At 25.7% G+C, this 14851-nt stretch overlaps 2 protein-coding genes and 1 long non-coding RNA gene across 4 annotated transcripts; 2 read left to right on the top strand and 1 right to left on the bottom strand.

The window, feature by feature from the left end:
• The first annotated feature begins 2996 nt into the window (after positions 1 to 2996).
• Positions 2997 to 6377, top strand: Eogt (EGF-domain O-GlcNAc transferase). The gene is made up of 11 exons (XM_011502240.1): positions 2997 to 3114; positions 3487 to 3680; positions 3990 to 4196; positions 4272 to 4420; positions 4504 to 4667; positions 4739 to 4859; positions 5106 to 5259; positions 5342 to 5542; positions 5775 to 5908; positions 5991 to 6093; positions 6180 to 6377. The coding sequence occupies exons 1-11, from the start codon at positions 3111 to 3113 to the stop codon at positions 6375 to 6377; spliced, it is 1629 nt and encodes a 542-aa protein (XP_011500542.1). The 5' UTR covers positions 2997 to 3110.
• Positions 6378 to 6683: 306 nt separating this feature from the next.
• LOC105367635 (uncharacterized protein At4g17910) lies at positions 6684 to 8501 on the bottom strand. Of its 2 annotated transcripts, none has more exons than XM_011506413.1 (2): positions 8344 to 8501; positions 6684 to 8268 (listed from the first exon to the last, which is right to left on the bottom strand). In XM_011506413.1, the coding sequence occupies exon 2, from the start codon at positions 8235 to 8237 to the stop codon at positions 6714 to 6716; it is 1524 nt and encodes a 507-aa protein (XP_011504715.1). In that variant the 5' UTR covers positions 8238 to 8268; positions 8344 to 8501; the 3' UTR covers positions 6684 to 6713. The 2 variants fall into 2 exon arrangements, with proteins under 2 accessions (XP_011504715.1, XP_011504707.1); XM_011506405.1 differs by having other exon boundaries at positions 6684 to 8265.
• A 3347-nt stretch (positions 8502 to 11848) lies between these two features.
• LOC105367627 (uncharacterized) lies at positions 11849 to 12269 on the top strand. Its single transcript, XR_913070.1, has 3 exons — positions 11849 to 11874; positions 12055 to 12117; positions 12198 to 12269. It is a non-coding gene; the product is annotated as an uncharacterized LOC105367627 (long non-coding RNA).
• Positions 12270 to 14851: the final 2582 nt, after the last annotated feature.

Below are 14851 nucleotides of genomic sequence, written 5' to 3'. Positions count from 1 at the left end.
TCAAAAGTTCTAGTGTTTGTTTTGAATGGTAAGCAAATACTTTAGTTGAAAAATATTCGAAGTAGATGAGACGTAATCGTAAATTAAAAGAAAACTAATGTCGCTCGACTACGAATAAATAACGTAGCTCTATGAAGCTTTTGTTTGCCTTCAATCGTAGTTGGTAAGAAATTCAATACAACAACGTGTCCATATGAAATTTCCTTTCAAACGTATAGATAAAAATAATGATAATACATAATCTTATATACCTGCTCTTTTATACATGAAAATTACAACCACTTCGCTCTTCACTTGGTAATAAGCTGGCAATTGCTTCGGAGACATTAAAATCGTGGCAATTTACATCCATGATTTTCACGAGTGCGATGTGGCTTATTGTGAAGAATGACTTGGACGGAGCGCCGACATCTGAACGCGAGGCGCAAACCTCATATAAAGGAGTAACTTTTTCCCCTATAATATCATTCGTTTGTGAACGCTTTGGATTTTCGCGTAGGTCGTGAATACGGTGACACTGGGCGCCACCGTGTCGGGCCATTTAACCGTTGTACATTTTGCTCACGGTCACAATGAGACATACGCGTGCGAGTGACAGAATTTCTTTATCCGTCGCGCTTGTATTCGCACACCCAGGTACATACGGGTTCCTATTAACTGTATCGCCTGACACACGGAACTACGGGCAGAAGGACAGAAAATCGCTTGGGATGCATGAAAAGCCTCGGGGCTAAAAGCGCTCGTTTATTTTGCTTTGCCTACTTTCCAGCCGACTGCACTGCCAATCACATTGCACTTTATCTCTATTTATCTTATGTTGCCGATAAAAATTTCCACCTGTCTGATTTAGTATTGCGCTGAGAGCAAGATTTGACAATGACGACGATTAAATATTGATGGTGAGATATTTGACAATTGTTCGATGCCATTTTCAAAGGCGTTTTCAGCTTCTTGATCTCTGCTGAAAATAAATTTCTTCTTTATGAATTCAATTAAGTATGCCAATTTCCATACTTATTTTTATCTTATTATTTATATTCTTTTATTTGCAAATTGCTAACTCAACTGCAATGTAATCGCTAAATAATTTTAATAATGTATGATGAGAAATTGAACTGGATTACTTTCTAAGATCTTTAAAGTTTAATGAAACGTGTCATCGTAGTCCATGAGCCAGTAAATTAAGAATTGTTAATTAATTTCGTCGATTTTTTTAATTTTGTGATCATTCAGGTAAGAAAAAAAAATCGACAATTATGGACTTGGATAACAAATAGTATTTTAACATTTCGTTTAATCAGTCTGAGAATTGCATTGATATAAAACTTGATGCTTTACTGAAATGGAAACTAAAAACAAAATCAGAGATAAAAAATGAATGAGATAACTAGCCAACTTACTTGGACTTTTCTCGGAAAATGTAAGGTACAGCTCGCAACGTATCAGCAAACATTTTTACTTTTATCGAAAGACACGAGATGAATAAGAGAAAAGAATAGACAAAGTTATTCATCCTGAAAACCTTAGGCAGTGACTTAATGATCCTAACAGTAAGACATTGTAGCAAGCCGATCTACAACCAAGTCTGCAACGAATAAGTGGTTTGCACTTATGAATAGGAAGAGCGACGGCATGTGATAGATACCGTTGCGCTCGAACTACGGGGTGCAAGGGCCCCAACAGATCACATAACTAGCCCCACTCTCGGTTGTGATGTGATCGTGATCGATTCGGATCGTTTATTCGATCCATCGCAATTGAAAACTCGCGCACTCCACCGGTGGCGTTGTCCTTCAAGCACCACTACGGCCGCATTCGAATGATTTTCCTGATTCGCCTGAAAACACTGCTATAAACTATAGTAAGTGGTATCTACTGACGATGGTTACCAAGAACTAAATGATTTTATATAAATATTTAATCTCAACATTGCGTTAATACTCCGAATGTTTTCATCTTTATTACCGTACAGTTTCTATTTGAATGTACAAGATTAATCTTGATAATTCATATGATGTGATATGATATATATGACAAAATTATCTAAATAATTATATGAAACTTACTATTTGGCTTTTAGAATTTATGATAAATTATATTTAGACTTAATTATCTACATATTAAAATTATTCAATAAATTAGATTTAACAACATAACTTGTATTGCCTCCATAGTATCACGAATATTATACTTTATCAACACAACAAATCAACCTTACCTTTCTTTCTGTGCAAATTAATTACAATTTGAATTATTAAAAATATCAATACATAAAAATATGCGAAGCTTAAGGATTCCCGCGACGAGGTAATGTTATGGTACATCAATTGGCTAAACGGTTTTTTTTTTTTTGCTTGTTGTTAAATAACAATTTCTCATTATGCAATCATAAGGTTGTAAACAATAATAAGAACAAAATTCATAATGTGTACATTTATGATTTAAAAACTTCGAATAGAATTACCAAATCTAATTTACAATTAATGTCTCTGTTTTCAAGATTTTAATAATAGGATTTGCATTATAAATTGAGCTGCAAATATATATTATTGGTTAAATTTTATTGCCCACATTGAATAGTCATGAAATTGTACAATACAATATTAGTATTAGTACGATTACAATAAAATTTAGTATATTTATAAGTGCATTTACACGAACATTTAATATTTATTAAAAAAATTTTTATTATTATCATATCCATCGTTGGTAATTAAATGTTGATCGAACGACAAAATGTTAATCGAACCTGAAATTAATAATAATGTTGTATTAAACCTGCTTACGTCAACATTTTATGTATGAATATACATAAGAAAATTAGTATATTTTAGCTGGCCCTTAAACAATATGTTTTCAAATAATCATTTGATGATAATTGGTTACAATTTTACCGACGGCATACAGTTATAACATTCAACCGCTAGATGGACAGAAATAGCATATCTGTCGGTAATGGCCAATGAAAATGAATCACTGAAGTTAAATGTATCAGTTGAACGATAAGGTTCGCGTAAATAGGTACTGATGAATGTTTTTGAACACCGGTTTAATGCTCGCGAATGGGACGCGCATTTAAGCATTCACCGATTAATTGACGAACTTGTAAAATGAGTAAGTAATAATTTTTTATGCTGTCTATAAAAACATAATATTATATAGTATAGTATATGTCGTTATATGTTATTATTGGTAAGATTGGTACACGTGCATTTGCGATGTATATTTTGATTTTTTTACCATGTACGTTTGACATTTACAATGCTATTCTATTTACGAACATACAATTATTAAAACTTATAAGATAAAATTTATTCTGCCCACTTCAAAAATATTATCATACTTCGTTTCTTTATAGAAACTATACTTAAGTTGTAAGCGTCTGCGTACACATTCTCATAATCAAAGAAAATCGTATACTTTCATCTTATGGACAAATAGCCAATAATAAATAAATTTCATGTAATTGCTTAAATTATGTTTCAGTCCCAAATTTAAAAATGATTCATAAAAGAATTTTTCACAATTTATGGACATCGACATTTTTTACATTTTTAACTATAGTTAACGCCGTTAATTATTCAGATATAGACTTACCACATAATCATCTAAAATATTATTTTAATTCGTTTCCTGCATTGAGCAATAAATGCCAAAATGAGCCATCATGTCCATATAAGGTCAGAAGAAATTTGTAAAAATATTTTTAACTGATACATTTTAAAAATAATTTCTCATAATTTAATAATGTACAATTATTAATAAAATTAATGATAAAATTTTTCAAAAATAGTATAATTTAATATTTAATTTATGTTTCAGTTAAATTTCTTTAAATAGTTATTTTCAAATAAATAATTCTTATTGTTATTTAGAAATATTATAATTTTACTATTTCTTGTAATAAAAGAATAATTATATGAAATAAAGATCCAATTTTTTTTTTATTTCTAGCACAAATGTTAATTAAAATGCTTTTATTACTATAGATTCATCTGAATAAGAAGGCATGTTGGGGATATGAATTAGATTGTAAATTTGAAAATTCATTTTCTGCTCCTCAATGTCCTGGTGATCATAAAGGCTGGGTAGCCACCAAAAAAGCTCAGTTAGACACATTTTATGCCCAAGGTGACTTTGGATATATTCGGGATCAAAGGAAAGAAATGATGTTATTATGCGAACCATTATTTATAGTGAATACATTATAATATTAAAATAAAATATAAAAACTATATCTAGTATTAGTGAATGATGATTTATAATTTTAGGATGATTCATCATTAGAATGTTCGGAGCATTTACGATTTTGTCGGGGACGTAATATCATGATCAATTTTACTGATCTTGTACATAGAAAAGAACCTATTAGATATAAAATGGATGTATTGAAGGAAGGACAAATTGGTGGATATTGCAAGTAAGAATGTTCAAAATTTGTTATTTGATGAAAAATATTTTATTGATTACTAATTATATTACAATGTTATTCCTGTACTGAAGATTGAATGAACAAAAACTACATGATAATGCTGATCACATTAGCCCATTGCAATCTTGGGGTCCAGAAATAAGAAATTTTAGAAAACTATCTCATAAACCTATAGCAGAAGGTGATTGTGATGTTGTCATTGAAAAACCCACATATATTATTAAAATTGATGCAGGTACCTCTATGTTTTTGATAAAAGTTATAATCTGTTTAATATAATATTAATTTTATTAATTCATTTTATAGCTGTAAATATGTATCATCATTTTTGTGATTTTTTCAATCTTTATGCTTCATTACACGTCAACCTTTCACATCCATCAACATTTAATACTGATAATTATATTATGATCTGGGAAAGTTACAGGTATTATCTTTTATTAATTTGTACATATACAAATTATATTATAACTACTGTAAATCTAACCAATAAGTGATCATAATTAATATAATTATGATTAAAATAATATAATTATGATTAAAAGTAAATATAATTAAATATCTGATTCATTATTAATCATCTACCTTTTCTATTTATACATAAGATTTAATATTTATCAACTTACGATGAATGAACGAACGAATAACTAAATATATATAATTTTTATTACAGTTACCGATCCGCATTCCAAGATACATTTGAGGCATTTACAAAAAATTCACTTTGGGACTTGAAAACGTTTAAAGGAGAAACTGTTTGTTTTAAAAATGTTGTTTTTCCATTATTGCCTCGAATGATCTTTGGATTATACTACAATACACCTTTAGTAAGATGAAATTGTAAATTTCTTCTTTTTTGTTTAATTTTGTTACAAACTATTTTAATATTATATTAAATATTTTATTTAGATTTATGGCTGTGAAAACAGTGGACTTTTTACAGCATTTGCAGAACATGTTCTGCACAGAATGCGAATACCTTTGCATAAAAGGCATGATCCAAAAATTCGTATTACATTTTTAAGTAGAAATACTCAATATAGAAGAATTATAAATGAAGATGAATTAGTTCTAGCTTTAAAAAAATATTCTAACTATGAAGTAACAAAGGTTAGCCGATTATAGTTTTAAAAGTAAAAATAATCAAAAGGTTCTATTCTTTTTTGAAATTTTTAATTTCAACTTTCATCGCATATTATTTTTCTTTTTGCAAATATAATAGTTACGTACATTATATGAATTGAAATGCTACAAAGGCATTAAAACTAAAAAATTTAAATTATTTTATACCATCATTCTTGTAATAAATTTATGAAAATAGTTTTCCCATTATATTTTTTAGATTGCTTATGATAAATCTGTCCCGTTTAAAAAACAATTAGAAATTACAAGAAACACGGATATTTTTATTGGCATGCATGGGGCTGGATTAACTCACTTTATGTTCCTTCCTGAATGGGCAGTTGGATTTGAATTGTAAGTTTCAAAATTAAAAATCAAATTAATAGATTTTTATTTGCAATTATCTATATTTTATTACTGATTTAAATATTATCAGATATAATTGTGAAGATGCGAACTGTTACAAAGACTTAGCACGTCTTAAAGGTATTAAATATTTAACCTGGGAAGACATACAAAAACTAACCGAGCACGATCCGGTATAAAATTTAATTATATATCATTATTCATTTTACATATAATTATACTCTTATTATAATTCTAAAAATTCTAAATTTATTTATAGGGAACTCATCCACATAATGGTGCTCATGCTAAATTTACTAATTACAAATTTGATGTTAATGAGTTCATAAGACTTATCTCTATAGCAGAAAAACATGTAACAAATCATGATGTATTTAAAGAAATGACAAAAAATTTTAAAAATGAGCGAATAGAAATCGAAAAAATTGACAAAAGACTAGTAAACGACGAGTTATGATGACTATTTTATTTTAAAAAATCCTTAACAATCATGACATAAATATTAATTACTAAAAGTATCGCAAAAATTATTACGAATATTTTGATAGTAGAAAAATTATGTTTGTATTTTTTAAAATAAGTATTTTATTAAAAACTATTTATTAAAAATTGCCTTTAATTTATAAAATAATCTATAACAATTTTTTTATATAAATATACTGTACTTGTATAAATATGATAAACAGAAATAATACTTTTAATATATGCAACACTGAAACTGTTAAACACATTAAGTTATTAAAAAGTTTGTAAATAACAAATGAAGACTTAAAAATTATTCATTTTTAATGAATTAATTAATTTTCTTAGGATTAAGTAGGTGCTTTCCCTTGTGACGCAGCATTACAAATGTTATGTTAACAACCATATAAGTAATAATAATAGCTATTGATCGGGGTTCATCAACGCGCATAGTCTTCATTGTCATATTTATTGTACCTGTTAATACATTTGCAAAAAGGAAAAATATCAATCCATTATCGTTGACAGTCTCAAAAATCTCCAATGTTTTTATTATATTAATATTATCTTTGGTATTTGAATTATCTTGGCTCAAATGTTTATTAGCTGTACTTCTAGGTTTATCTCTAAGACATCCAGAAATGCATTCCAATATTACATCTATCATTAATAAAAATGTAAGTAATAAGGAGCTAAGAGTAATTATCCATAAACAATATCCCGAATTGGCTAATCTTCGTGATACTCGAAAATACTGTTCACAGATATAGGTTGCAAAAAATGCTAAATTAGTAATTACATATAGTTTAAAAGTGAGGGACATTGATCGCGTGTATCCAATTTGAAGTTCATATCCAGATATTTTGATGTTAAGGGCTAGATGACTGTCAGTCTTATGATACGTTAAGTGTATCAATCTTCCTAAAGCTATACTAATTAAATAGAGCGCTACATACCCAGGTATCGAAACCCACCCTTCTCTGTTGGCTGATAATAAGTCATTCCTGGACTCGTTGCTTAAAACCCACTCCTTCAATCCCTTTGTACTTAATGCGTATTCGTGCATAAATAAAATCCATAGTCCCGTTAGCAACGAATACTTTGAAGCTAAGCTTTTTGAAAGGATACCTGTGAATAGTTTAACACAAGCTAAAGTTAAAAAGAAATTCCAGTGTACACCATATTCACTAACGTGTTTCTGATAACCCAGAAATTCCACAGCTACGTATCTCACAAAGCCTAGAATTAGCAATACTATCGATCCTCTAAAGGTTTTCACAAGTCCTGCAAAAAAGGGTGCTTTATAATCCATCTCAATGTGTCTAGCTTCTCGCGAGACTAATGCATTGGACATTATAAATAATCCGACACCTACATCCATTAAACTGTAGCCGTAGGTTTCAGTTTTTACAAACTTTCTTGGAAAGCATGTGAAATCCACTGCCAAAATGCAGACAGCCGTCATGATATTAACTATAGCTCGAAAATTTGTTATGAATCCCAATTTATTTGGATTTAAATTAGAACTAGATTTGAAGGAATCCCTTGGTTTCCAAGCAAGGATCGACAAGATGTTCGCCGCCGATACTATGAGGAAAACTTGAGAAATGGCAATTACTTTTTCTGATAAAATCGTACAGCACAAAATAGACGGTATAATCGTAATGCAAAATTCTAAAAGTATTCGTGACTGCCGACTAATTTCAGGTCCACAAAGCGTTGTTAAAGTAAGGGCCAGAAGAAGGCTGCAAATGTTGGGAAGAATGGTAAAAAGTACGTCACCGGCTGAAGTCCCGCTTTGATTTGAAACAGCTTCTTCCTGTTCTCGTCTATAGCGTTGATAGTCGTCCTCCATCTTGATTATTAGAAGATTTATTATTTAGCTGCTTTAAAAACAATATAACATTAACAATAATTAGAGACATTTTTTAACAATTATTGACAAACATAGAACGACTCACCTTATGTAATGAATTAATTTGATAAGTAAATTGCATTTACTTATCAAACAAGATCAAAATTAAGAAATCCAAACCGAAGACCTAGTCAAGCCGTTTACAGAAATGTCTTTAAAGGATTGGAGCCAACCACGAGGCAACTACACACTGTGGCTTTCTTACTTTAATACGATACATTTAACACTGTCAATGAACATGAATTATAAATCCATTTTCACCAGATGTAATATATAAACGAGTTCATAAAGTAGTTGAGTGAGCAGTAATTTTAATCTACTGTACACGGCTGTCTAAGCCTTACAGCGGCATAAGTTTTTTATTTTAAACAGGGCTTTCCGATTCTGCGCAAGACAATTTCTATGACAATTGGTTATCGTGTATGCGGTAAAATTTTAAATAACTTTATAAAAAAATGTAGCCGAAAACAATTGTAGCCAATATGCTTATGGGCAATGAAACTGCCAGTCAACATTATTTGATGCTAAGAACAGCGTTCTTCATTATATGCATCGTTGATATATAATATGCTTTATTAATAACACTTTTTAATTCATATAAATCGTACATAAATCGAATGGAGACAGCTTAAAAGCGATATACATTCTAAAATGTATGAAATACTCTATTATAAAGTATATCATTAAAATAAATTGAAATTTAAAAATATCAGAACTTAAAATGTGATTGTTAATATCTATAAGTGGTAGTAAAATTGAAAATATGCAAATATCATATCTAGAGACTTCGTTAGAATTCTAAATTTATGGTGTGCAAAATCAGTTCCTAAATTAACGCCTAATTAAATTATTAAAAATTATTTATATTTCTTTTCTTCTATGTAAAAGTTTCGAAGATAATATAAGCCATTATGAGAATGAAAATGAAATAATGACCTTAAAAAAATCATCTAAATCGTTTAAAATCCACATAAATTTTACCAATACAATTTTACGTCCTAATATTTTGATTAATTATGTCATTTTTCTGTAAATTATGTAAATTATGGGTCTAGAGTTGTCGGGTCATTGGTATATAACTTTCAAGTGTATTCAATACTTATTCTCATAATGTTTGAATGTTAATTTATTACATTATGTCTCCTATAACAGGACATTTCAATTAACATAAATATGCCTTTATATATAAGAATAGTTTATTACTACGGTTGCCGACAATAATTATTTTTATTCAAATATTACACAAAACGAATCTCTATTTCTACAAGCCTGATATCTTTTAAAAATATAATTCATTATTATACTATATTATTATATTCGAGAATTCTTCACTCAATTACTTCTTCTGCTTAGTGTATGTAGTAATTTACTTTTATATGCAATTACTTATATATATATATATATATATATATATATATATATATATATACTTTTATAGTCATACTTTTATATGTATCTATTATATTAATATTGAAAATTTAAAAACAAATAAAAAATTATACATTGTTTGTAAAATACATATATAATTTTAAGAAATTCAAAAGCGACAGAAAGACAATGTGTTTTGATTGCAAAATATTCTCATGAAAGTCGTACACTTGCATTTTTTTAATATGATTAAATCTATCTAAATCCTAATTAATATAGTTTAATTAATCATAGATAATAATATGAATAATTAATATTATTATTACTATCTTTGGTAAAAATTCTGATTTTTACAAATTGAAAGCATCTACAATTTACAATGAAATAGAAACAAAATATTTTAACTTTTAGTTTTCTCAATAGCGTTTTTACAGTACAAGATAAATACATGATTATTTAATACATTAATTTATTTATTAATATAATTACATTATTTAAAATAATTAATAAAATAATTACATTATTTATTACATTAATGTTACAATTAAAACTGTCTACTGTTAATATGCATCTATATTAGTGTTTTATAAGATATTTTTACGATATAGAAAATTATATAAATCTGTATGATGTTGTATAATTTATATTATGTGCCACTTCTGTTTATCAGCGTGACGTATTATCAAATACGTTACTATCAAATATAATATGTAGCATATTCATATATTTATCAGGAGACCTTATTAATATCGATTAATTCCTAAAGAGGGCAAAATTATTAATATAATGCACATTTTATTTTATTCGTTATAATATTTTCTAATTCTCTCCATTTTATTTCTTTTATCTTATTTACTCTTTAATATGTCTCATTTTCTATTAGGAATCCAAAATTAAATTAGCACCTTTACATATTGTAAATTTTCAATTTCTCGTTTTCAAATTATTATTTCTTCTTTTTTTAATTCACGAATTTATTTAAATAAAGTTTTTAATGTATTATTAGTAATATAATATTACAATTATTTTATAAATTTATAAATAATCAATGAAATTCAATTATAAGAAAATTAATAAAAATATTCAAAATAAAATTTTTAATTTCATAGTTAATAATAATTTTAAAATATTAAAATTATTCGATATTTTTTAATGTCCAACATATAAATTGATTTCAGATCATTTTCCCTTTAAGAAGTAGTCGTTGATAAAGTAAATTAATGTTTAAATCAAATTAGAATGTTTTACTCCTTCGCAAATTAACTTTAAAAAATCGATTACTGTTCTAATTTTTTTTTCTTTCTCTACACAAAACCGGCTAATGCTGATAAAAAATATGGAATGATCAGACTTGTATCGAGATATAAATATTATTTATTTAATATGTTTTAAATTACATAAAAAATATGAGCAATTTTATGTCTGTATTTAAATTATAGAATATTTTATGATCTATAAATCACGAATGCAGATAATGAATGACAAGAAATTCCATTTCACAGACATGAGATCCAATCATGAACATTATTTATATTTATATAATTTTTTACTACATAATAAAGTTCAATGGTTATAAAAGTTATTAAAATCAGAATTAAATATTCCAAATATTTAATATATTTACAAATTCTTTTAAATGTGCTGGGATATTAATATTTAAATAATGACATGTACGTAAACTCTAATATAATATACATTTATGTAAAGATGGAATAATTTAATCATTCCAATTGAATATAAAACGTAATATTCCTTAATAATAAAACAAAATAAAACAAAATAGTTCGTGTGAAATTTAATGTATTAATTGAATTTTAATATTTTTGTTATTTGATAAAATAATTTTGAAACAATCAATAAATATTACGAAACACATAATTTGAATTAAATATTATTTCATGATCATAAGTTTTTATTTGCACTATTAACGGTCGTATTTTTACTATAAAAGAAATGTTTTTTTATTAATACAATTATTGTAGGAAAAAGTAAATAAATGTTGGTGCTAAAATTTGTGACAATGAAATTCTTATTATTTATAATATTAGTAATTTCTTTGTATACATTATCCATAGAAGGTAAGAATATTTCTATTAATATATAATTAATTAATTTTTTAAATATTAAAATAGAACAATTAATTTATTGTATTATTTTATAGGGCAGCCAATACTAGGTGGTATCAAAGGATGCATTGCAAAGTGTTTTGGTACGATTTATAATAGTTCAAAAAGCAATTAATAAATAAAGAATATAAAAATTATTTTTTTACTACATGCACAGCTTTGTAATTTTTTGCTTTAAAAGTTTCAATAATTACTATAGCTACAAAAAACTATACTAGTAGAAATAATTATAAAAAATTAATTTCGCTTTTTATATATTCTAGGTAAGGATAAGGAAAAATGTACAAATAATTGTGAATCTCAACCTTGGTGATAATTGGTTTTAGGTAATAAATTTATTTAAAATAAATACATTAACATATTGTTAATACCTTCATCATTTCACTTTTCATTATTTTTCTTTTAGCTCGGCTAAATCATATTTTAAATTTTAGTAAGTAACGAATAAGATGTTTCCAACAACATAGCATAATCAGCATAATCAAATTTATAATATAATTTTAATACTGAAAATTATTTTTAACGTTATACTTTAAATATAAAAACCTATACTTGATTCATTAAATACCTCTTTCATAACAATAAACTATTTAGTGTATGATATTTCATAAATATTAATTTTTATTTTTATTAATAAACTACTGTCAGGAAATAAACATTTACCAATAAACTATATTAATCAAGGCTTCGAAATTTTCTAAAAATTTTCAAATATGGAACACCAAAAGATACTCTGAAATAAGCATTATGAAAATAACACCATTTCCTTTAAAAATTTTTATAAATAATCTTTTATCTTCTTATTAAATTATATTTTATAAATTTATTGTCGACCTGTTTATGTCGCATAACTTAGAATCGATTTTTATTCTATCATGATTGAAACAGGAAAGCATAGACAGAATAAATGGAAATGGATAATTTTATTGAGCCTGTATTTTCTGCAAAGTAGATACTCTGAAACCTTACGTTACTATTACGTTAAGTAGTTTACTTCAGTTTCTATCGTTGATCTTAGATTTCAGATAAGTGTTTCATTTATCGGTAATATTAATTTTAAATTATTGAATTTTTTATGGAAATATATTCAAATTTTTTCATTATAATTATCTTTATATATAAATACCTTATTTCATCATAAAACTAGGATTGTTCTTCATTGAACCCTATTACAATATTTTTAATCAAATGTAAAGATTATGTCGACGAGATTTTTAGTGCAGATAGAAATTTAACATCGATCATATAAAGTGACGAATCATCAACATACTTTAGTATACTAAATATTTTATAAATGTAGGATCGGTTTATAATAATTAATTTATTAACATAAGAAATAAAACTCAAGTTTACGTCATAATTTTCATATAAGAAAAACACGGGATGAAAGAGCATAACAACCAATCGTTTTTAGTTTCCATGAAAGAGAAGAATTTCATAAATCAGTAATCCGTTACTTTAGTAAAAAAAATAGCAAAACGATCCTGCAGATAATAAATTAATCCAAGTTATTATAAGTCAAGTAATAAATTAATAGAAGGATAAGAAGAAACCGGTAGTTAATTCAATGAGACTAAAATTATTATAATACACAAAATGCCAAAGAAAAAAAGAAATAACAATAATCAAGAAATACATATGAGCGGCAATTGATAATAAGACAATCATATACGGATCATAAGATCATATCATTTATGTATTAGATTTAATTTAATTTAGATCATATTTAAATAAAAAATATTTAAACAAAAACCATTTAAAATGATTCAAATATGTTCATTTATACCTCGATTTTTAAAATATTCAAAATTTTTTATAGGTTAAATACAATTTGTGTATTCAATCTTCTTTTTGCATTGATAATGCAATGTATTAGTCGTTGTAGACTTAGAATTTACGACAAATTTAATAAACATGAATCATATGCTGCCCTTGTTGAATTTCCTAAACTAATAAGACTACTTAATAAAAATGTGTATATTATTGTTAATAATTATCTATGTGAATATATTTCATATATCTAATCGAATAAAATCAATATTTAAAAGTAACATTTATCAGAAAAATGATTATTTCTATTTCTTAAGTGCGCATTCGCACATTTAGTAAAAATACATGTTAAATTTTAATTTATAGGAGTATAAATTATATTAGTTTTATAAACTATAAATATGTTCAAAATATTTAAATAATTTAATTCAGTTTCAACAAATTAGTTTGTTTAATTTTCAATTCATTTACATTAATAAGCCATTATTTAATTTATTTAAGAAAACAAACAATGAGGTCTTCAAAATTTTTAATAATTTAAACAAACATGTTGAATTCATAAACTTTTTCACTAATTTATTAAAATAATAATAAATAATGATAATAAATTATTATTGGTTAGAACGAAGACTCTAAATTGTAATTTAAAATAAAATATTTAAAAAATTTATTAATTAAATTTTATTGGATCCCATTTGTTCACAAATGTTTTTGAATTAAAAAAAAGGCTTTGAAAATAAAATATTTCCGCAATTTTTAATTAAATATGATATTATAATAATTCTTATCGATATTATAAATATTGATTAGAGAATAATAAATTAATCGAGAATAGTTTTTGTTTTTGAAGTGCTACAAAGAATGTAAGATTAATTAAGTTGATAGACCAATTTATTTTTATTTATATTAATTAAAAAAATTCATAAATAATTTCTAACAAATAATTTTTAAATTTAATTTATGGTAAACTTTTTCTTTATACTTTTTTATTAATTGAGATATATCACAAAAAGATAATTTTTAATTAAATTTAAAAATTTGCAATTATTTTCTTAAATGCATTAAAATATAAAATTCATTAAAGTAATGTATTTAAAATTTTAAATAATAATATTTTTTAATAGCAAGAGCAACAAATGGAAAAAATAAATAATGGTTATATTCGTTATCTTTATTAAATAATTTGACCTTTTTTTTTATATAAGAGTTGAGATTCGGTGGTTTTACTTGAGATGGGCAATTAGTGTTAAAACAATTTGTTTCTTATTTTGAAAAAATTATATTGCCAGT

The sequence above is a fragment of the Ceratosolen solmsi genome, unplaced genomic scaffold (assembly GCF_000503995.2).
Source record: "Ceratosolen solmsi marchali unplaced genomic scaffold, CerSol_1.0 scaffold10, whole genome shotgun sequence".
In the NCBI taxonomy this organism is placed as follows: Eukaryota; Metazoa; Arthropoda; class Insecta; order Hymenoptera; family Agaonidae; genus Ceratosolen; species Ceratosolen solmsi.
This window is presented reverse-complemented; position numbering and strand designations above follow the sequence as displayed.

Bases quoted from the DNA above. Each gene is read 5' to 3' on its own strand.
- Eogt (XM_011502240.1), top strand. The intron at 5,260-5,341 runs GTAAGATGAAAT...TATTTTATTTAG, and splicing joins TATACTACAATACACCTTTA to ATTTATGGCTGTGAAAACAG. The intron at 5,543-5,774 runs GTTAGCCGATTA...TATATTTTTTAG, and splicing joins CTAACTATGAAGTAACAAAG to ATTGCTTATGATAAATCTGT.
- LOC105367635 (XM_011506413.1), bottom strand. From the start codon at position 8,237: ATGGAGGACGACTATCAACGCTATAGACGAGAACAGGAAGAAGCTGTT.